The sequence below is a fragment of the Macaca nemestrina genome, chromosome 16 (assembly GCF_043159975.1).
Source record: "Macaca nemestrina isolate mMacNem1 chromosome 16, mMacNem.hap1, whole genome shotgun sequence".
Lineage (NCBI taxonomy): Eukaryota > Metazoa > Chordata > Mammalia > Primates > Cercopithecidae > Macaca > Macaca nemestrina.
This window is the reverse complement of record NC_092140.1, coordinates 66,847,767-66,871,205: the sequence shown is the minus strand read 5'-3', so window position 1 is coordinate 66,871,205 and position 23,439 is coordinate 66,847,767. Positions and strand designations below refer to the sequence as shown.

General features: G+C 36.7%; 1 protein-coding gene across 8 annotated transcripts in view; it reads right to left on the bottom strand.

Annotated features, from left to right (window-relative positions):
- The window catches only part of LOC105485577 (diaphanous related formin 3), a 498,294-nt gene that overhangs the window by 83,575 nt on the left and 391,280 nt on the right, over positions 1 to 23,439 (bottom strand). The window contains exon 28 of one of the 8 annotated variants that reach the window (XM_071081266.1): positions 556 to 626. The exons of 6 other annotated variants lie outside the window; for them this stretch is intronic. In XM_071081266.1, coding sequence (XP_070937367.1) covers positions 580 to 626 — 47 coding nt within the window. In that variant the 3' untranslated portion in view covers positions 556 to 579. Of the gene's footprint in view, positions 1 to 555; positions 627 to 21,879; positions 21,959 to 23,439 lie in introns of those variants that run through there. One more of the 8 variants, XM_071081267.1, reaches the window with a different exon arrangement.

The following is a 23,439-nucleotide window of genomic DNA, read 5'->3' as shown; positions in this document are numbered from 1 at the left end:
CACAAATTCGTAAACTTTCTTAAAACATTATGAGAGTTTTGTGTGTGATTTGTTTTTGTTTTTGTTTTAGCTCATCAGCTATCGTTAGTGTTAGTGTATTTTATGTGTGGGCCAAGACAATTCTTCTTCTTCCAATGTGGCCCAGGGAAGCCAAAAGATTGGGGACTCCTTCTCTATTAGGAAAGACAACTATAACTACCACTAACCAAGTTTAAACAGAGGTATAACTTATTACTGTAGCACAGAGCAGCCCTGGTTAGCTTTCTTTGGCCAGGTGTGGAGCAAGAGTGGGCCTTGAAGGCGACATCTGAAAGAGAGTTTTGGAACCAACAGTGCACCTGGACAAGGGAGAAAAAAATTCCAATCAGGGTGACTGACCAAAGATGTGAAGGCAAAAGCACTTTAAGAGGATAGAGATGTACCATGTTGGGGATGCCTGAGGGAAGAGTCACCGAGTAGATGAGAACACTCAGGGAGAGAATGCTCTCACCCTGGACGCACCCCTCATAGGTCTGCATGACAGTACAAATAGCTAGAGTAGAGTTTACGGATAACCTTAAGACTTGGAGCCTTTTTGTTTCAAGAAGGCTTCTTGCTATAGTTGCTTTCACAGGAACAACTTTCGCCTGCCAGAAAGGAAGAATTTAAAAACTTGGTTATTTGTTTGCTTTGCTTTTTCCTCTAGCTTTAACACACAGCCTGAGGTTTGTCAGCATGTTTAACAAGAACCAAGCAAGAATGTGAAAGAGAAGGCAAAAGAGAAGGGAGGTGGGACTAAAAAACAACACAGCAGGGGCCAGTACTATTTTGAGTGTGAATACTGAATTGTTTAACCTAGAGGTTAATTATCTTTTAAAAACAGAATACTAAAGTTTTAGTAATTTCTTCTGGTATATCTGGAGAATGACATTTCCAATAGGGGATCAGCAAAATATCTTGGAAGAGGTATTTCAGACAAGTGTACCAAGGTTGTTGAGTTTTCTCATGATCTTAGTGGGTAGAGAAAGACAATTGACTAAAAAAAAAATGACTAGTGTGTGTAATAGAGATATTCCTTGCACAACTGAGAATTACCTGAAAGCCAATGGTTGCCAGTTCTCAAGAATATGTAACATATGAGGTAAGGCTGCACATGCAAACACAGATTAAGTTAAACAGTCATTCATAATGCTCTGGTTAATCAGAAGCCCGGACTTCACTGAAACAATGTATTGCTATTAGCTAGAGAAGGCAGGCTGGAGAGGAGCAGCCTATCCAGCATTGTTCTCAGCTCCAGTGAACTGTCACTAGCAAACTGATTTAAAAAAAAAAAAAAAAAAAAAAGAATGCATACAATCAATGCATACTTTAGGGATATGTAAAAATTATTTCTTAAACAAAGAAATATTCTAATAGTTTCACCCAACTACTCTGCTCTGCTTGTTTGGCAGTTTTCACTAATGTTAAAAATACGTTTCAAGCTCTGAGTAAATATTCTGGAATGATACGGATTGAAAGTGAATATTTCTAATCACTAAGTTCGTGCAATAATTTTTTTCTTTTTGCACTCTCAGGCTGTTCTTGTTAAACAATGTTTACATCTTAAAAACAGCAATTCTGTCCATGTTGTACATTACATTTATTTGATGTTTATTTTCAGTCAGTAATAATATTACTTATTTAGCATGATTTTATTGTATATATCTTTTATATTCTGGTAGCTTTAAAAATATTTTATTTTTAGTGAAAAACAAAACATCAAACAAGGACCAACAAGAAAAATATAAGCCAGCAGGGTTTTTGTTTGTTTTGAGACAGAGTCTTGCTCTGTTGCCCAGGCTAGAATGTAGTGGTACGATCTTAGCTCACTGCAACTTCTGCCTCCCAGGTTCAACCGATTCTTGTGTCTCAGCCTCCTGATTAGCTGAGATTACAGGTGTGTGCCACCACATCTGGCTTTTTTTTTTTTTTTTTTTTTTTAAAGTAGAGATTGAGTTTCACCATGTTGGCCAGGTTGGTCTTGAAACTCCTGACCTCAAGTGATCTGCCCACCTCGGCCTCCCAAAGTGCTGAGATTACAGGTGTGAGCCACTGCAACCAGCACCAGCTGGGTTTTGAATAGTCACCCTCAAGATTTTAACCCTGTTTTCACATTGGAATTTGACATTGAAAGGTGAGAGTTATTCCAGATCATTATCTCCAAAATCCTCCTTTCCTGATCAGAGACATTTCAGCTACACAACAAGTTTTTGAGGAATTTGTTTAAAAACAGTTCCTAGGCACCCATGCCCAGAAATTCTGATTCAGTAAGTCTGGAATGAAGTTCATAAAAGTATTTTTTAAAGAAGCTGCCCACTTGCTTATGACACATAGCAAGGTTTGGAACCACTGACAGCATATTTCTCATTATGTATAATTTATAATTTAAATAGTGATAGTTTCTGGCTTGACTCATCATTTTCCTACAACGATTGACAAAGAGAAAAATGAATTTAAGTCTTAAAAAGTAAAAACTTGAACTACTATTACCCACAAGTTATAAAATCATAATGAGATGCAAAAAATTATGAATATATAATTACTCGGAAACATTCATTTTTGACTAGTTTTCTTAGAAGCAAATTGCTTAATGCTGCATACAATAAAAATAATTCAGATAACATCACTAAGCTGCAAAGAAGGTATATTTGGCTGAAAATGATTGAGAAAATAACCATAATAGCAAACCAAACTACAAAATACAAATATACTAAAAAATAACTGATTGCCAAGTACCAATATGAAAAAAAAAAATCAGTATTATTCGGGATGATCACTGAAACATGTGCACTTAGGGAAGGATCTTCCAGACAATGTCCTAGTAAGGCTTGACTCTGGCATAAATCAAGAGGGAATGAATCTTTTAATAAATATTTATGTGATTTACAGATTTTGCATCTACGTATTTTAAATCAGCCCATTTACACCCATATGTTGCTAGAATGGCTCATCAGCTTTCCTGGTAGGAAGGTGAGTGGATCTTCATGAGATGTAGCTGCTTCAAGTTTCCTTTATTTAAAAGGAGGGACAAGGCATGAGTGGTTTAAGTAAGGGTTAAAAAATGAATTTTAAAATTCAGGCCACTCATTCCCCCATTCTCCCATTGGAGTGTATTTTCAAGCCATCAGGTCCTGCCTTGGCCATTGGGACCTAAGAAACGTCAAGCTGGAAAGAGAGGGCCATCTAACCTTATGAGCACCCAGGCAAGATCTCCTCTTGGGCTTGAGTTACATCCTACTATAGAGGCACTCTCTCCTCAAGGTGGCAATGTGTCAAATTTTAATGACATCTATGACTGCATTCTTCTCACTTCAGGAAGTGACTGTCCTGTTGTCCACACAAGAATGAAAGGAGAGCCATTTTGGTTCCTGGATTTCTTTTCCACCTAGTCAACTCTTCCTTCCTAGGTAATAATTCTTATAAATGCCACTATAATCAAGTGGCCTGATTCTAAACGCCTGCAGACTCTATGCCTTCCACTGTAAATTATTTGAGAATGCTATGTCTTGGCCCAAATGAGCTTAGCTAGCCAGAGCATGCTGCACCACTAAAAGCAAAGGTCTACAAACCATGCAATAAGATAAGTGGCTGCAGGTTTTTACACTGGAAGACTATGGAACAGAGTGTCAGCAGTGGCTCTGATTCTGCCCCCGGAACAACATTGGTAGAGTTCCCAGTACCAGAAGAGCTGCTTTCCTGATAAGTTTGAATATTATGTACTTGTAGAAAACTTCTTGATATTAGAGCACTCCTCAACCTACATTCCAGTTTTAGGCCCTTCAGATCTTTGGTCATTAGGGAAAAGAACTTTGGCAGAGTGAGGGTGGAATATCTACTCTTATTTCTCCAGAAGGCTGCTGTGGCTTGATCATTACGGAAATCTTTCCTACCAGTTCTCATGCAATACGTTGCAAGGTTTTGTGAAAACACAAATACTCTCTGCCAAGAAAAAAATGGATGTGCAGCCTCATTATAAAGACCTTTTAGACTTCACTTGTTCTCAGAATCCTATAGGAGACCTATCCACGTTTCTGGTTGTTAATAGTCTGAAACAAAGTGTCATGATTGATCCATTCCTTTAAAATTCCAGTAAAATAATAAATCATTAAATTAGAATCCTCCTAACTTGATTTTTCTATTTGTAAACACCTTAAGAGGCAGCCTTTACTTTCATTGCTGCAAGTGTTATCTACAAATCCATTTTTCTTCAATCAGCTGCTATGATATAAATGTATGCAACCTGTAAAAAATTAAATTGCTTCCTTACACCTGGATATTCAACCAATCTCTAGATGTCTGTACTTGTATGAAAGAAGGTATAACCATATCTAAGCATTTTATATTAGAGGGGGCCAGAAGCTAGAAGCCACGGTTGGTGGTAATCTGAAAGCATCTCAATCTCTGTTGACTGAGGAATTAAGAGTATTTCTGACATTTTAGAGCTCTTTTATCACACTGAGCACGCAGTGTTTCAACATTAAAGCCAGGTCAGGTGCGGTGGCTCACGCCTACAATCCCAGCACTTTGGGAGGCTGAGGTTTGTGCATTACTTGAGGTCAGGAGTTCGAGACCAGTCTGGCCAACATGGTGAAGCCCCTTCTCTACTGAGAGTGAGACAGTTAGCCAGGTGTGGTGGTATGCACCTATAGTCCCAGCTACTTGGGAGGCTGAGGCAGTAGAATTGCTTGTGCCCGGGAGGCAGAGGTTGAAGTGAGTCGAGATAGTGACACTGCACTCCAGCCTGGGTGACTGAGTGAGACTCTGTCTCAAAAAAAAAAAAAAAAAAAAAAAGTAACGCCAAATATTTTAAAGTAGATGATTTAATAAAATAACCTTTTATTATATCCAATAGGGCTTATTAAAGAGTATCTCACATATATAATTTACAATTTTATATGCAAGATACCTTGCATACACAATTCACAAACAAGAAGTATATACTATTTTAAAAATAGTATTTGTTACACAGTTCATAGGTATTTCTTCAAAGAAAAAACAGGTCTTAGAAAATTTCAAAAAATAAATTTCAAATTTTTTCTCCTTAGAATTTATGGATTGGTATCTGTTTTAATGAAACTAATTTGTCAAGTGTTTGATGCACACGAATGACATATTAGGATCACCATCATCAGAAACTAATTTATTTCAGGGCCCTTCATGATACTCTGTTAGCTATCTCCCTGGAAAGAGCAGGACAAGTGATACAAACATTAAACATACACGGAGTTCTTTCAAGGAAAAGAAAACCACATTGAGTTGAAACCTTCCTTCCCTCCTGGTCAATAAAAAGAGGAATCTGTGGTAATGAATGGGCCATTGTTATTACTGATTTTGACTCTCCCAATACAAAAAACCATAAAGCAATAGTAAGAAATAGCTTGATATAACGAGCCTACAGTATTAGTTCTCCTGAATTTTAAGAACATTTCAGCTAGGATGCACTATCAGTCTACTCAATTAAGAGGCACATATGTTAAATTTATACCTAAAAAACTACTTTGAAATTTATTGTTGTTTACACAATAGCTGGTTTCAAAAACCTCATGAACTTAACCATTTTTATGGGTCAATACACTTTCAAAGGGAGGATATAATAATATAAATAGTACCTCACATGTTTCTTCTTACCATGATAATAAGTATTTTCATCTCCAAGTACCTATAGCAATTAGGTTTTACAACAATTACTACTTTCCAGGTTTAAGAACATTTTATCAAATTAAACTAGCATGAAAGATCATGCAATTGGTAGGTATCACTTTGCCTTTTATTTTTCAAAAGGGGTCTGCTCTCGTTTATGTTGAGTTGATTTTCAGCTTCAAGTCACTTTTGGCAGTTAAATCATAAGTCTCTAAAAATAAGGGATTATAAAGAGAGGAGGGAGCTACCAGTACAAACCGAATCTAATACCTGTGTGAATTACAATTGGTTGGTTCCAACCAAATGAATATTTTTACCGTAGGCCACGGTAATGCAGTTTCAGATTGAAATAAAAGGAATAACCACTGATCTGTCTCCTACAGCCTCTGGGCATTCCAATATTGAGCTCAGGTCTGTATAAACAGTTGTTATGATATGCCTAGCACCTACCTCTGAGGGACTGGTGTCAAATTAATCTCCATGTCATCAGTACCTTCTCAACAGGTTTTAAACAGTCTTCTCTTTCCCTCTAAGTCCCAGATCAACAGTTGTCAGGGTCTGAGTCAAGCTGTGCTTCTGCCCACATAGTGGCACTGTCAGCACTGTCGGCTGCTCAAATGATTTTTTAAGCAGAGCAGCCGGTTGCCTTCAGCAGCAATGCTTTTGGGGGCACTGCGTGCTGTTCACCCAGAGTCTCTGGCTGCTCTACAACTGTGCTAGTTAAGGGATCGACAGAAGGAACAACAAATGGCTACAATTAGCATTCGCCCTGCTCCCGCAAAAGAATTTCATTGCTATGGCAACGGGAGTTGCCCAGACAACATAGGGCTTTGGCTGAGAACAGTGTACTGCGTTATACCAAGTATGGAACAAAATAGCCATAGATCAGGCTCCCGCTTCACGGCGCAAAGATCTCTGCCATGATCTTTAAGTTTAATTAACAAGAACTGATTTCTTTTCTTAATTCTGGGAGCCAAGGTTCTGGCTGTTAATAGCCTGAAACAAATATCATTATCGATCCATTCCTTTAAAATACCAGTAAAATAATTAATCATTAAATTAAAATCCTCCTAATTTGATTTTTCTATTTGTAAACACCTTAAGAGTCAGCGTTTACTTTCATTGCTACAAGTGTTATTTACAAATCCATTTTTTTCTTCAATCAACTGCTATGACACAAATGTATACAACCTGTAAAAAATTAACTTGCTTCTTTACACCTGGATATTCAACCTCTAGATGTCTGTAATTGTATGAAGGAAGGAGTAACCATATCTAAACATTTTATATTAGGAGCTACAACCTTGCATGTCTTCTAAATAATTTTACATCAAACAGGAGAATATCTATTACACTGTTTTTGAAGTAAACTTTTAAAGCAGGACACTGAAAACATCTTGAAATTGGTGTAACAGTACTATAAGTAAAATGGAAAAATTAATCAAATGACATAAAAGTGGGTTACCTCAGCCACTATTAAATACCTCTGCAGTCAAGCTTCATAAATTGGATCAGTTCCACTCATAGTCATGTAAAACATTCTATGGATCTTATCCAGTAACACTTCTTAATGAGCCAAGAAGCAGAATATATTCAAGCAACACAGGACAATGGGGCTAGTTGGTATAACCTGGCAGATGACAGTGGCCTAAAATTTTCAAAACTCAAATATTTCCAGAGTACAGTCTCTTTCCCAGCCAACATCCTTGTTAGTACAGAACTAAATATTATCATCAGTAATAACAGTTAACATTTTATTGAGTGCATAGTGCTTTGCATGGCTTGTTTAATTTAGTTTTCACAAATACTCTATAAGGTAGGAATAATTTAGATAAGGAAACCGAGGTGCAAAGAGATTCAGTAACTACCAGCATATAAACAGCAAAGCTGGGATTCAAAACTAAGTAGACCTCTATAGGGTTTTCTTTACTTCAGGTACATTATTAGTATTGTACCACAATAAGCAATAATGTAGTCAATTTTTTTTTTTTTTTTTGGAGACACAGTCTTCCTCTATCACCTAGGCTGGAGAGCAGTGGTGCTATCATGCCTCACTGCAACCTCAACCTCCCAGGCTCAAGCAATCCTCCCATCTCAACCTTCCCAGTAGCTGGGACTACAGGCGCACACCACCACACCCAGATAATTTTTGTATTTAGAGATGGGGTTTTGTCATGTTGCGTAGGGCTGGTTTCCAACTCCTGGGCTCAAGAATCCCCACGTCTTGGCCTCCCAAAGTGCTGGGATTACAGACGTGAGCCACTGCACCTAGCTAATGTAGTCATTTTAAAGCTTCAGTCTCTTTTAGAACAAGGCTAAGTACAAATTCTATAATGGGAAAGGTCTAAACAAAAAACTCTTAGCATGTAAGAATAATATTTAATTTAACCATTCAAATTTCTTAAATAATTATCTGGGGATGTGGGTAAGTGGGGAATGGAGAGAATGAAACACATTAGCTAGTTCTGGTTTTGGTATAAAATGTCTGAATATATACATGTAAAGTATCTGAACAGAAATTATCTCCCTTAAGAACACATTTAGACATTTATTTTCATTTTATAAAAGATTTTTTTAAAAGTAAATTCTTTATTAGCGGTAAGTAGCTACTAATGAAAATTACAAATATTTTACTGTCTGGCAGAAATGATTCTGCTTTCTAGCTTTTTAAATACTATCTGGATAGTTCAGATCATACTGTATTATTTAGTTCTGAGGCTAATACCAAACGAGTTGGGTTAAAGAACAAAAACAGAAATAATTTCAAGGTTAAAAATGATTTTTATAAATAGACAAACTGGACGAAGCCTAACTTTTGTCCAATCTGTTAGTAAAGGGCAAATATTAGAAAACTTTTCAAGAAATTCGATACCTGAGGCTTCTACTCTCTCATGAACCACAGATATTTATGTAATTCTAATTTATGAGATCAAGAGTGTTTATAAATCACTAAACTTCAGACAAAATGCAGTTGATTTTCGTGACTCCAAATAATACAGTAATACAAATCTGAAAATATAAGTTTTTGTTATACTGATATTTTTTGGACTCAAAACTATTGCATGGGGGAAAACTGCTTTGAACATGTTTGAGCAGTAGCAGTATTGAGATTTTTGAGATAGAAAAGCAAAGATCCTCTGGTGACACTGCCTAATGGCTGGTATTTTCTGAGTAATATCTATATTTTAATTGTTGATCATAATTATACTTGTCACTTACAACGAAATAAACACATTTAAACAGGTATATTCAAAGAAACTCCAGAATAGGTGTGTCTTCCATCCAATTTGTTATAAATATATTTCTTAGGCTTATGGATGTTTTAGGATAATAGAAACAAAATTGTAAAAGTGCCAGCACTATATTAAGATCAAACAAAATATGGTATCTGAAAGCACTCTGAAAACTGTAAAGTGCTATAAAAATGTGTGTTTCACAAAAACAGCATTAGCTTTTATGGGCTCAAAGAGATCACCCTTGGCATTTACTTATTTTAAGGAAATCAAAGAACAAAAGAAGATAAAGTATATAAATTCTATGCCCTTCTAACCGACGCCTTCTAATCTATCTCTATTTCTAAAACCCTCATTTAGGCCATCTCCAGCCTTCTCCTTCTGAGACACCTTCACGTTTTAGCTATTTAACTAATTTAAATACATGCTAAACTGAAGAGAAATCCCTCAGCTGACTTTTCCCATTTAATATGTCACAAAACAGGGAGTAAATACAACTTCTGTATCCAACTTATCTTTCTGCTCTCTACTTCTGATATTTTTGAGTGCATCTTCTGTTCCAGAAAAAGTAATCTCCTGATTCCATTCAAAGAAAGGCAATTTATTGAAGTGATTTAGAGAATGGAATTTGCTGTCACAGATCTGGGTTTAATTCTTGCCTCTGTCATTTATCAGCTTTATGATTTTGGGCAAGTTACTTAACCTTTCTAAGCCTCAGTTTGAGACAATGCAAATAATACACTCAATAGTGTCTGACATGTAGTAAGTGGTCAAACACTAGCTACTTTATTCTTTTTGGAATCTTATCTTTCTAAAATAGATTCTCACTTCTCTCACCTCTTATGTCTGGGGCAATCTATTCCCTCTGCTCTGCCATTTAGCAGTAACCAACCTGTAGACAGAATTTCTGAGTTTGTATCTTGACTCTGCCACTTAATAGCTATAATGAGCTGCAAAAGCACCCTTTCCAATTATAAATATAGCAAATTGAGAATGAAAATCGAAACTGTTTGCTTACAGAAAAATAAGCTCTAGTTTGTAAAAATGGAAGGTTCCACATTAGCTTAATTAGTCACTGAAGAAGGTAGATCTGAGACTAATCATCCTTTTGTCACTTGGATTATTATCAGTCTTGTCAAACCTAACCTAAAATACTTTCTACTATCAATTTCTCATTTGGCTCTTAATTTACTTGAACTCTTGCTATGTGCTAGGTTGTACTGAGAAGTTTTCAGGCATTACTGGATTTTAAGCCTCACAAAGAACCAAGGCTAGAATGATAATAATCCCATTTTACTGACCAAAAAACCTGAGGCACAAGAAGCAAGTGACTTGCTAAAGGTTACACAGCTAGTAAAGTGGCAGCCTACATACTTAACCTCTTTTCCATACAGGTATAGTAAAGATCATTACAGACTTATGAACAGACCTATGAACTATTCGTTCAACGTTTAGTTTTTCTGTTTAAATGCTTATATGTTCTGTATTGCTCATACAGCTTATGTTATATACATATTCTCCTTAGAGTTCAAACTACATGGTGTCAGATTCAGTACTTATTTTCAATTATTTAGAAGTCACAGAACTTGTTTCAATACCACACAACTTCTAAGCACTAAATAAACGTTCATTGATAATGAAGAAAATGTGCACAGCCAGGGCAAGGTCAACGTAGCATCACCCACATGCTGGAAATAATTTGCAATAAAATTATAAAATATTAAAACTTAATGAGCACAGTCTCAATTAGGAAATTGAAAATCTGCTCATTAAACTTGCAGATGATACTTAGTTGGGCAGGGGTTAAATGCTTTAGAAGACATAGAATTTAAAATGACCTTGATAGATTAGAGAAATAGTTCATCAAAAACAGGATGAAGTTCAATTAAGAGAAGAACAAAATGGTATACTCAAGAACCAAAAACATACCACACAGATTAAAGAAAGAATGAGTGGCTAGGCACATTGATGGAAAAGAAGCCACAAATGATACAATCTGCTACTTGTTGGCAAAAGGGGCTATTTTTTTATCTTTACCTATCAGTGGCTTACAATTTTGTTTTGCACATTGAAATCACAAAGATAGTTTCAAAAAAATACAGTGCTCAGACCCTATCTTAAACCAATTACATCAGAATATGTGGAGATAAGGCTCCATATTGGAGCCAATAGAAAAATTCTCTAGGTATTTCTAATGTGGCCAAGGTTCAGAATACATATGAATATACAGGATAATATACAGGATATGATATAGAATTAATCACATCCTGTATAGCCATATAATGAGCCTTATAAAAAATAATAGCTATTATTATGTATGATCAGACACTGAAATATATGGCTCACAAAAAGACTAATAAAAATATAATATTAATCAATGATGATTCCAAATACTCAAAATGGATAAAGGTGATCTAGATCTTGTGGTTCTCAAAGTGTGGTTCTTAAATGAGTAGCATTTGGGAATTGAGAAATGCAAATTCTCATGCCTACCATAAACCTACTGAATTAGTAACTCTGGGTTGAGCCCAGAAACCTGTATTTTGACAAGACCACAGGTAATTCTGGTGCATGCTGAAATTTGAGAACCAAGGCTATAAGCTAAGAAGCTAACTTTCTTTTCTTATAGCATCTGTTTTCTCTTATAATTACATAATTATTATGTGCCTTTTTTTGTAAGCCATTTCAAATTCTTCCTAGAAATAAGTAGGGTATATAAACTAACTTTTAAAAAGTTATAATCTACTAATACTTTCACTATTGATATACCTTTTATTAAACAGATACATGTGGTAAATTTAGTAAAAAGGAAGGAAGGGAGGAAGAAAGGAAGGAAGGAAGGAAGGAAGGAAGGCAGGCAGGCAGGCAGCGGGGGAAATCTGCTAAAGTTGCTGTTAAAATTGCATGGAAGAGAACTTAATTCATTGGTTGGCTCAGTTGGCATCATGTAGACTAAGGTAAGTCACAGTTATTTTTACAGATCCATTAATCTGCTACCTAATTACCCAAAACCCTTGGGGAAGGAGGTGTGAACCCATCTGAGGTTCCAGCTATTTCTTGCCACTGGGATTTAGGTCTGTCTGATTTTCATTCACCTATTTCCAACCCATTACTCCAGTGCATCAGAGTTAATAGTATTTATTATCAGTAATGATAAAAACGTAGAAATAAAACCTACTCAATGGCAGCACTGAAAAATCATCACAAACAGTAATGATAATAATTTATCCTAATAGAGAAATAACAGAGGACAGACTTGAATAAGCACTTCACATAACAGGATATCCACAAAAGCAAATAAGCCTATGAAAAGGTACTCGTATTACTCATAGAAAAAATGCAAATCAAAACCACACTGAGATACCCTACTGGAATTACTAAAACTCTTATACCTGGCTTATGGAAGTATAAACTGGTGCAACTATTTTGGAAAACTGTTGGACAGTATTTACTAAAGCTGAATATATGCATATCCAACAAAACATCAATTACACTCCTAGGTGTATGTCTGATAGAAGCAAAAGACATACACAATAAGAACATTCTTAGCCATGTTATTTGTAATAGTTCAAATCTAGATACAACATAAATATCCACTGATAAAAGGGAAAAAAGTCGTGATATGCCCTTATAGTGGAATACTAAACAATTGTAAGAATAAATGAATTACAGCTTCATACAACAACATGGATACAAAGTGTACAATCCTATTTTTGGAAAGAACAAGGTAAAGCTAGTTTATGCTCAGAGTCAGGACATGTATGAAATGTGAGGTAATGACTGGCCACGGGGCTACTGTGTTTCTAATTAAATTCTGTTTCTTGATCTGGGTGCTAGTTATAGAGGCAAGCTCATTTAATCAACATTCATCAAGCCATATACTTAGGATGGTTTACTTTTCCATATGTATGTGATTCTACCATATAAAGTTTACATTTAAAATGAAGGAAGAAGCTAGGGAGTATATGGAAAGTTTAAATAAAATTTAAAAAACCTTCTTAAATCTCAATACACAATGCCAAGCAATTTAGTGAAGACGGGGCTTCAGCTTCACAGAGGCAATAATTTTCTCTGTCTCTCTCTCTCTCTCTCTTTTTTTTTTTTTTAAGAGACAGTGTCTGCTCTGTCCCCTAGGTTGGAGTGCAGTGGTGGGATCATGGCTCACTGCAGCCTCAACCTTTTGGGCTTGACTGATCCTCCTAACCCAGGCTCCTGAGTAGGTGGGACCATGGGTGCACGCCACCAGAACTGGCTAATTTTGAATTTTTTTTTTGTAGAAACAGTATCTCACTAGTTGCTCAGGCTGGTCTCGAACTCCTGGGCTCAAGCTATCCTCCTGCCTCAGCCTCCCAAAGTGCTAGGTTACAGGCATGAGACACCACATCTGGATCAGTTATAGTCTTTTATTTCTGATTTTGAAATAGTGCTTGGCATTTTTTGAAAGAAAAATACCTTTTTAACATGGTTAAAGAAGATCTTAGTGCAAAAATACAAAGAGATTATAGATAGAACTGGAGATTTGTTTAGAAGAGTGTGTGGTGAACCATACAGGCCTACAACACAAAAAAGCAAACTTTGGAAAACATATAAGGATGGGCCTGGGGCACAGAAACTACCACAAGGAGAGTGGTATCAGCAGGATATGAAAACTAATCACAAATAACTTAATTATTCTCAAAACTCCTTTTCTAGTTAAGAAAACAATATGTAGAAGGCACAGAGTTAATTTCTAGGAAATATCACATTTCTACAACATAGTACCTAGAGTTACTGACTTGTATTACTTCATCCCATCACTAAATACATTTCTTTCTCACCCTCAGCAGATCAAGACTTCTTATATTTAGGCAAGGAAAGGGAACAGGGATCAGTAAATGAAGAGAAAGTCAGTTAACAGAATGAAAAGTAATAGGCGGTGTTCAGCTTCCAGTAAGTGAGTAGCAAACAGAGAGACCAGTGTTTAAAAAGTGATGAAAGTGGCTGGGCGCTGTGGCTTTGGGAGGCAGAGGTGGGCGGATCATGAGGTCAGGAGTTCGAGACCAGCCTGGCCAACATGGTGAAACCCCATCTCTACTAAAAATACAAAAAAAGTAGCCAGGTGTGGTGGTGTGTGCCAGTAATCCCAGCTACTTGGGAGGCTGAGGCAAGGAGAATTGCTTGAACCTGGGAGGTGGAGGTTGTAGTGAGCCGAGATCACGCCACTGCACTCCAGTCCAGGAGACAGTGCAAGACTCCATCTCAAAACAAACCAAATAAACAAACAACCAAAAAACAAAAAGTGATGAAAGCCTTGAGACTTATTAGAGAGGCTGCTATTGTCAAAGGCTGCAAGTGTAGAAACAGGTCCTGGGAGATGTCTCAGGCAGGACTTTGCCCTATAAGACTGTCAGAGATTTTCCTTAATCCACTATGCCCTTCACTTTTTTCTTCTGGCATATTAAAACATAGAGCATACATCATGACTCTCATTTGAGAAGCTGCCTGATAACAGATAACAAAGAATTTTAAAAGATCTTTTACTTTCTATTTTCTCCTCCTTTAGTGCATGGGGAAAACTAAGAAAAAGTTATGACATATTCTTTCCATCCAGTGATAAAATAGCACTTTGGATTTAATAAAACTCTGTTCATGGTTTATCAAATATCAACTTAAAAACTCTTCAGAGTAACTATATTAACAAGATGTGAGTAATAAAAGAGCTGATAATAAAAGTTTCTTAGTTGTCTCTTATATTTGTAGCCTTGAAGTTATATAGATTGAGTTACTGGCTTGTCAGAGCTAAAATACAAGAAGATGTTTTAACATTTTTTTTAAATGCTAAATCCTAACAGTATTTACTAGTTCATTTTTCAGTATGAATATGTTGGTAAATGTGTACTTTGTTGTTATTTGCATATCATATTAGCATTGTTATGCTGCATACATGCTTTAACGGAGGAAAGTATGCAAATGTAATTTAATAGGCCTAATTATCTTATCTGAAAATAAAAAATGTTGTCAGACTTTTTTTAACCTTAAGGTGGCAATACGAACTAGGTGAGGGTACATAAAGTCAATATATGAGGTAAATGAGTGATGCTCTATTGTTTTCTTTGGTATATCTCAGTGTTCCTTTGTTTCATTATTCTTCTAGAAATTGGAATAAGACAGCTCTTCTGACTAATTAACCCAAAGAGGTTTGACTAATAGAAGGAGACGGCAAGCATGATTACTTAAATGATCATGTACATAGCACTTAATGATCATTCTCATTTATTCCAATATTAGTGCTAATAAACGGTAAAACTGTTTAGGCCAAATGCCGTCACATCACAATAATGTACATCAAGGCTAACACTAATAATTTCTAATTTGCTTGGGAATCAATAAGACATTTTAGCATTTTTAATGCATGTCAATTCCTGCTTCAAAAAATTCATAAACCCTTTAAAAGTAGAAAAATATTTAGTATTTATCTCTTTACCTAGATGAAATAACAAGCTGTCTAACCATCATTTCCCCTCCAAACCACAGTTCCAGCTATGCTAACTATATCCCTGGCTTTCATGAGATCAGTGTAATATATGAAAAGTCACTTCTTTACAAAAAAGCCAATAATTATAACTAACATCAGTGTTTCAAAATGCTAATTTCATCCTACCCTCTTGCTTACTAAGGAGTCAGTGCATACACATTATCTACCAGAGTTTTACACACTACCAGAAGGGTACCTTTGCTCTAAAAAGCAAAAAAAAAAAAAAAAAAAAAAAAAAAAAAAAAAGTACAGTGGTACCTGATTTTTCTCTATTGCTCATTTCTATCATTTTTTGTTTTTCTTTTTTTGCACATTAAGAATGACAAGGGAAGAAAATAATTCAGAAATGTACTGCAAAATCACTGGCCAATGTTATCTATAGAACACAAAAGGTTGGAAAGTTGTTCATTTTATATGCAAAAGCACATTTATTATCCTGAGCTAGTGGCACTACCATTATTGACTCCTATCATCCCTATCGTTCCTTAGGAATGCATATTGAAGAGCACTTTAATTTCTGGATCACATAAAAATGATAAGCTGAGAGTTAGAACAGAGAAAATTCCCCTTTAGGTTTATATACAGTATTGGAAGAGAGAAAGTGAAGAGGAATAATGCAAAATAAAAGTACAACCAGTGTATTTTAGGAGAAAAGGAGATAGATAACTAAATGAAAGAAAAGATTTCAGCTTCTGGTTATATCTTAATAGAGATAAACTTAGAAGCTCAAACAGCTGCTAGATGGAAGCTCCAGTTCCTTACAATTTAGGTTTCTCCAAAGGGCTGCTCACAACATGGTGTCTCCCATAGCCAAAGAAGACGGAGAGAGAACAGAGCACCCAAGATGAAAGCTTCAGCATCTTTTTTTTTTTTTTTTTTTTTGAGACGGAGTCTTGCTCTGTTGCCCGACTGGAGTGCAGTGGCACAATCTCAACTCACTGCAACCTCTGCCTCCTGAGTTCAAGCGATTTCCCTGCCTCAGCCTCCCAAGTAGCTGGGACTACAGGCGCGTGTGACCATGCCCGGCTTATTTTTTGTATTTTAGTAGAGACGGGGTTTCACCATGTTGGCCAGGATGGTCTCAATCTCCTGACCTTGTGATTTGCCCACCTTAGCCTCCCAAGGTGCTGGGATTACAGGCGTGAGTCACTGTGCCCGGCTGCATCTTTTATAATCCAAGCTTGTTAGTGAGATATCATTTCTGCCATATTTAATTGGAACAATGTTTGAGGGGGGAGTGGATTATATAAAGGTGTGAAAACAAAGAGGCAGAGATCACTGGGTACCATTTTAAAGTCTGGTTACAGTGTTTCTATTATTATGGCAAAGTAAAATAGTATCTAGGACTATGCCAAACAGTGTACCATAATCATATATCATGTCTTTTTTTCTAAAATTAATAATTATCTTTTTTTTTTAGTGTCTATCATTAAGGCTTTCTAAAATTATCCCCAAAGCTTTTGAATACAATTGTACAAATGATCATTCAGATTAACTGTAAGTTTCACATTTTCCCCTGATCTTCCCTGCTATGCTTTGAATGGCTGTCCCCTCACAAACTCATGTTGAAATTTAATTGCCATTGCAGTAGTATTGTGACATGAGAACTTTACAAAGTAATTAGGCCATGAGGCGTCTCTTAATTAATGGATTGATGCCATTATTGTGAGAATAGGTTCCTTACAAAGGATGATGAGTCCAGACTTGTTTGGTCTCCCTTAGCCCATCACCATGGGAAGATGCAGTAAGAAGGCCCTCACTAGATGCCACAGCCTCAATCTTGAACTTCCCAGCCTCCAGAGCTGTGAGCCAATACACTTCTGTTCATAATAACTTACCCAGTCTGTGTAATCCGTTAAAACAGTAATAAATAGACAAAACAATTTCCAAGAACCTTCTATCTTTATGCTTTTTCAAATATTGTACTAATTTTTTTCTGCTACCTTGTTTTCCATATCCAAGAGATCCTTGTTTCCTAATTCTTTTTCATACATACATCTTTATGTATGTGTATACATATGTGTATATATATACACACACATAAGTGTATACACATATGTATATATGTGTACATATGTATATACATATATGTGTGTACACACACATATGTGTATGCATGTATCCTCTTCCTTTCATCATTGAAATAGTCTTTTAGGCTGCGCACGGTGGCTCATACCTGAATCCCAGCACTTTGGGAGGCTCAGGAGGGAGAATCATTTGAACTCAGGAGTTTAAGACCAATCTGGGCATCATAGTGAGATTCTGTCTTCACAAAAAATAAAAAAATTAGTTGGGCATGGTGGTACATGCCTGTAGTCCCAGCTACTCAGGAGGCTGATGTGGAAGGATGGCTTGAGTCTGGGAGATCAAGGCTGCAGTGAGTTATGATCATGCCACTGCACTTCAGCCTAGGCAACAGAGAGAAACCGTCACCAAAAAAAAAAAAAAATTGTCTTTGATATGTCTGAAATTATAATTGTGGTGTTTTGCTTGAAATTTTTCTTTTGTTCTTCGTATTTTCTCTTTTTATTAAGAGCTCCTTTGTTTTTCCTTTTTTCTCCATGTTAAATGTTTTCCTCAAATGTTAGCTAATGAATTCCTGGCCCAAATTAACATTTAAGAGTAAACATTTTGTGTGAATAAGTAAGTTGGTCAGCTAATGGGTTCCTCTGTGTAATTCTCTTGCTCTGAGCTAGTACTGTGGGGAGGAGCAGACTAGTATCAGAAAGCCTGTTCTCTAGACTGTTTATTATATCCAGAGATGTATTCTGTCATCTGCTTGGAACATAAACCAGGCTTCTGTATGCTAAGAACTACGTGGCTGAAGGGAGTCAGAAGAGGCTTTTTCCATTCATTTCCACTTTTTTCTCTTTAGGTCATCTTGTGTTTACATAATCTCTGTTTGCAGTAGAAATCTCGCTCCTGTTTCATATTCCCATTCTAGATTCTTGAGTGCAATTGTTTCAAATGATAAATCTCTGATCTCCTGGAAGGGTGGGGGAAAGGGAAGTGAGTTGATGCAGTACAGCATAATGGTTAAAATTCTGGACTTCGGAGTCAGACTGTCTAGATGGTGGCTGAACTGCTCCTTTTCCAGTCCCATTTTTCATTGTATGGCTCACTAGTTCTGTCAGCAGTTCCTGGCCCCAATAATTCCTGAGCTCTCAGAGTCCTGGGAGGGATGGACTAGTCCATTTGCCACTGGGGCCCTGTTGTGTTGTGGGTTGAACTGTGTCCCCTCAAAAAGAAATGTTGAAATCCTAACCCCTAGTACCTGTGAATGTCAACTGTATTTGAAATAGGATCTTTGAAGATGTTATCAGGCAAACTCAGGGTCACACTAGATTAGGTTGAGTCCTCATCCAATGACTGGTGTCCCTATAAGGCGGCCACATGACAAGTTAAAGGACACATGAGGAGAACACTATGTGATGATGGAGACACACACTGGAGTGATGCAGCAACAAACCAAAGAACACCAAGGACCGCCAGCAACGCCCAGGGCTAGGAGAGAGGCATGGAACAGATTCTCCCACAGAACTGCCAGAAGGAACCAGCATTGCCAACATCTTATTTCAGACTTCCAGCCTCCAGAATTGTGAGGCAATAAATTTTTGTTTGCAGCCTTCCAATTTGTGATAATTTGCTATGGTAGCCCTAGGAAAATAATACATCAGGATTCCAGCTTTACTCTCGCATCATCATCTTTTCCATCTTTCCTGTCTCTATATATTGTTGTTCCAGATTAAAGATATCTTGATGCTACAGGTACTGGAAATTGTTTTTGTGACTCTTTCTCTTGGTGGCTCTGTGGTGACTGACTCCCAAGGACAAAAGGAGGTAAAAAATATCTTTATTATTCTATTTTAAAAGCAAAATTCTCCATAGTCTTAATTTTCAACTTTTTTCTGCTAAACTAGTTCATATTACTTCATGTATTTTAAGTACAGTCCAAGACATAGTCACGGCAAGAAAATTAATTTCCATGTCTCCAATTACTAAACCCATTCTATGTACCATTCTCATTGAAGGATTTACAATAACTTTCTATTGGCAAATGTATCACGGAAGGAAAGTGAAGAAGGGGAAGGAATGAGGAAGTGCCAGCATAGTTTGAATTTATTGAGTAGCTACTCAATTCCAGGCACTACATCACAAATCTGGGCACCTTCACACACTTTCATTTAGTCTTCCTAACAGCCTATGAAACACATAGTGTAATTTCTCTTCTTATAGCTGAGGAAAAGAAAATGTGAAGACAAATAACCTGCCACAGTCACCCTGATAGTAAGTCAAGAATTTAAACCGAGACCTGTTTGAACTCAAAGCCCAAACCTGACTCTGAACTGTTTTTCAAGGTCAAACTCCTCTGCCAGACCATTCACTTGTAGAAATAGTGTTTGAAAATATGGCTAGTTTTATGCATTCACAAATAGTTACTGAATAAGAATGACTACTGCTATTTTTTTTAAAGTGCCTACTATGTGTAAGATATTTTGCAAATTATTTATTTTTAATACTGACAGCAATTTTAAAAGGTGGTTTCTGTATCTGTGGCTACTTGGAACTGACCTTTAAGGATGGCAAATAAAGTAAAATATAAATCCAATGGTATCTTATAAATAAATACCAAGTGTTGTTTTCTTAGAAAAGATTTCAGACACAAAATGCAGTTGGCACATGCCTGGAAGAAATTCAGCTACAGTAGGGTCCCCCTATCTCTGCCCTAACGCCTACTACAGATGGAATACAACAGCAAAAACACTGGTGAAGCACACATGGTTATAATCCAAAAGAGTTTTCATTATTTTCCTATAACTACTACACTTTTCAAAACACAAAATATCTCATCCTCTCAGAAAATCTGATGACTGCTTGGCTGGTGCTCTATAGCACACCCAGTCTGCCTACTGCCTAACTGAGCATTGTGGTCACACGCAGAGATTACTTTTTAGAACCTTTAGGCTACTGGGGACAATCTGCCCTTTTTCACAGGGCCTGGGAGGCACCTTGGCTACTTTTCTTCCCGTGGATTTCACACACTGTACTATCACTACATAAGTAATCATCTCCCTCTGCAATTAATGTAAAACTTATTTTGTGTCTCCCTGATCACTTTCCTCTGACATTCCTTAGAGGAGATGCATCATCCCCCATTGACCTTGCCTCCCTCCCCCAGCCAGAGACTATGACTTTAAGGAAGAGACCTTATCTCCTAATTCTCAGAGAAAACAGGTGTTATCAGGTAGGAGTTCCGAATTTTCCCTCAATTGCTGTCTGCCACCACTTCTGTTCAAACATCCTTCCTTTGTAACTGTCCAGGTGCTCTGCACCTATGCTCTCACATCCCATTCCCCAGGAACCTAACCTAAGCTACTGCTCCCCTAAGTCTTAACCCCACACCTCCAGAGCTATTAACACTTCCTTTCAGAATACAAAGACAGGAAAGCCTTTGTCATATGAATGGCAAATAAACATAATATGCTCATTAAATCACAAGCCATTTGGTCCAGCTATTTCCCTACTTTTTCTTTTCTTCATATCTAGGCTTAAAAAAAAAAAAAGAAAGAAAGAAAGAAAAAAGAAAGAAAGAAAGAAAAAACAGCTCCACTCCTCCTCCAGCCAAGGCTACCTGGCTTCAGTTTCTACCAATACTGCGTTTCTCAAGGTAAGCAGTGATACCTGGGTCCTTCGAACCAATCTGTGCTCAGGTGTTAATCCATCCTTTTTCTACCTGGTCTTTCTGAACATGTGGCTTTGGTGACTATTCTTTTTTTTTCCACACTAATTTTTTTTTTTTTTTTTAATACTTTAAGATCTAGGGTACATGTGCACAATGTGCAGGTTTGTTACACAATGTGCAGGTTTGTTACACAGGTTTGTTACACGTGCCATGTTGGTGTGCAGCACCCATTAACTCATCATTTACATTAGTTATATCTCCTAACGCCATCCCTTTCTGTGTCACTGGTGGCTCCTAGGGGAGAACGCTCCTCCTCTGGCTCCTCTTTTTCTTTCTTGCTCCTTCCAAATTGTATGACCCAGATGAGCCCTGCACTCCTTCCAGCTTGGGAGATCTAGTAAGACCAAAGACTATCCCAAGTACAGATGATGTCATTTCTTCTGTATGCTCAGTGAACCTCCACAGTAGCACCACCTCGTTGGACTGTAATTGTTTAGGCTAAACAATTTATTTGTCTCTAAAACTGTAGATTCACCAAGCATTTGATATGCCCATGAAAGTTTAGTTCTCAAATGGCAAACAAGTATTAATATCATAGAAATGGCTTCCCTTTTAAGTAATGCAAAATTACACAACACATAGAAACAGAGACAATGTATAACAAATCAGTAATCAAATGACAAAATCAGTAATTCTTTAATCCTCTTTTAAAAGGGATTTTTATTTTGGGAGAAATTTGATGAAATCAATATATCCTTTCACCAGTTTTTTTAAAAGTCCAAGCACAAAATTTAAAACAAAAGTTCAGAGTTCAAGGAGCTTCTAAAGTCTGTCCATTGATTCCTTATAAACTTAGATTCTGAACTTCTGCTACGAGAAAAGGGAGAGATTCAGAATGGGCAAACAATTTAAAAAGATCATAATAATTAGAGTCCACTATGGAACACAAGCAGAACAAGAGACATATTAATCATAACAACCATTTCAGGGAAGTCAAGGACATTACTTTCCTTATACAATACAGTTCTTTATCTCCTTCTCACTAAATTTATTCCAGCCTTCAGCATACATTTGTGAATGCTCATTAAATGAAAGACACTTGCTATTTCTTGCATAAATGTCCTTTTAAAACAACTTGAAGTCTTCACTACTTGAGACTTTTCTAACCTGTTCATGCTTAAGAGTCTGTTTGATAATGACTATGCCAAAAGGTTGTCCTGCCCTGACTATAAATTAGATAAGAAGAGCCTTTCCTGTCTACCCGCAGGGCATCCTTACCTAGGCGGGAGCCCTGCTGAGTCTGTTCTGCCTTTTGCTTGACTACATGGTAAATATAAGAGACTGATGTTTGAATAAGTTGTGAAATCATCCAAATTATTTTACATTCCTGGCCTAGAAAAATCTCCTTAAAAAATATTTAAGTCTTTTGACAGCTACAGGTAGCATGTGATTCTGCATGAAAGCCCAAGTGTAAGGGTGTCAAAAACAATTAGTATTTTAATAGCTCCCTTTCTTGGGTTATTTGGCAGGCATAAGTTCATCAAGAAAAGAACAAAAAATACTCTCAAGAAAATAGGCCAATGACATTTAGAAAATCAAGTAATTTTAATATATTGTTCCTTATGCTCTTTCTACTTCAAAATAAGATAGAGTTAAAATAAATGAAAATGGTAGTTGTCAACATTTACTACTTCGATAGAGTTGTCAACATTCACTCATTCATTACTTCAATAGAGTTGTCCTCAAGGTTTCCAAAGAAGATTTAAGGCAGTTAGTGCTCAGTAGACATAGAGTTGTCAACATTCACTCATTCATTACCTCAGTAGAGTTGTCCTCAAGGTTTCCAAAGAAGATTTAAGGCAGTTAGTGCTCAGTAGACACCAATGGAAACCTTAGAAATTTCCTAATTCTGCCTCAAGATAAACTCTTGCTGTTTGAGAAAAGGCAGGTCAAGAAACAAGGCGACCCAAGATAGAGTGGATTGGGGATGGGGGAGAGGTGGCTCTATATGGAGTTTTGATATATCAACAACGAAGCCTGTCTTGTGTGCTAATTTAAAGATATCTAACCAGCTTCACATTTAACTCTGACTTCAAATCTTAGAGTGGCAGAGCAGCTGTGCCTGGAGGCAATACAATCTTATTTCTATAAAAATCTCTCAAAGTGCCATATATAAGTGGAAGAGTAAAAATAGATAATCAAATCCAAATTAAGGCTATTAAGAATTGATTTAGTGTAAAGATAATATAGCAAGATTTTGTTTAGGTTATGGATGCTCTCTAAAAATGCATAATACTTGTTTGCCTAAAATTTTGATTATGTTTTATCTTATTTTGTCACAGTTAAATAGT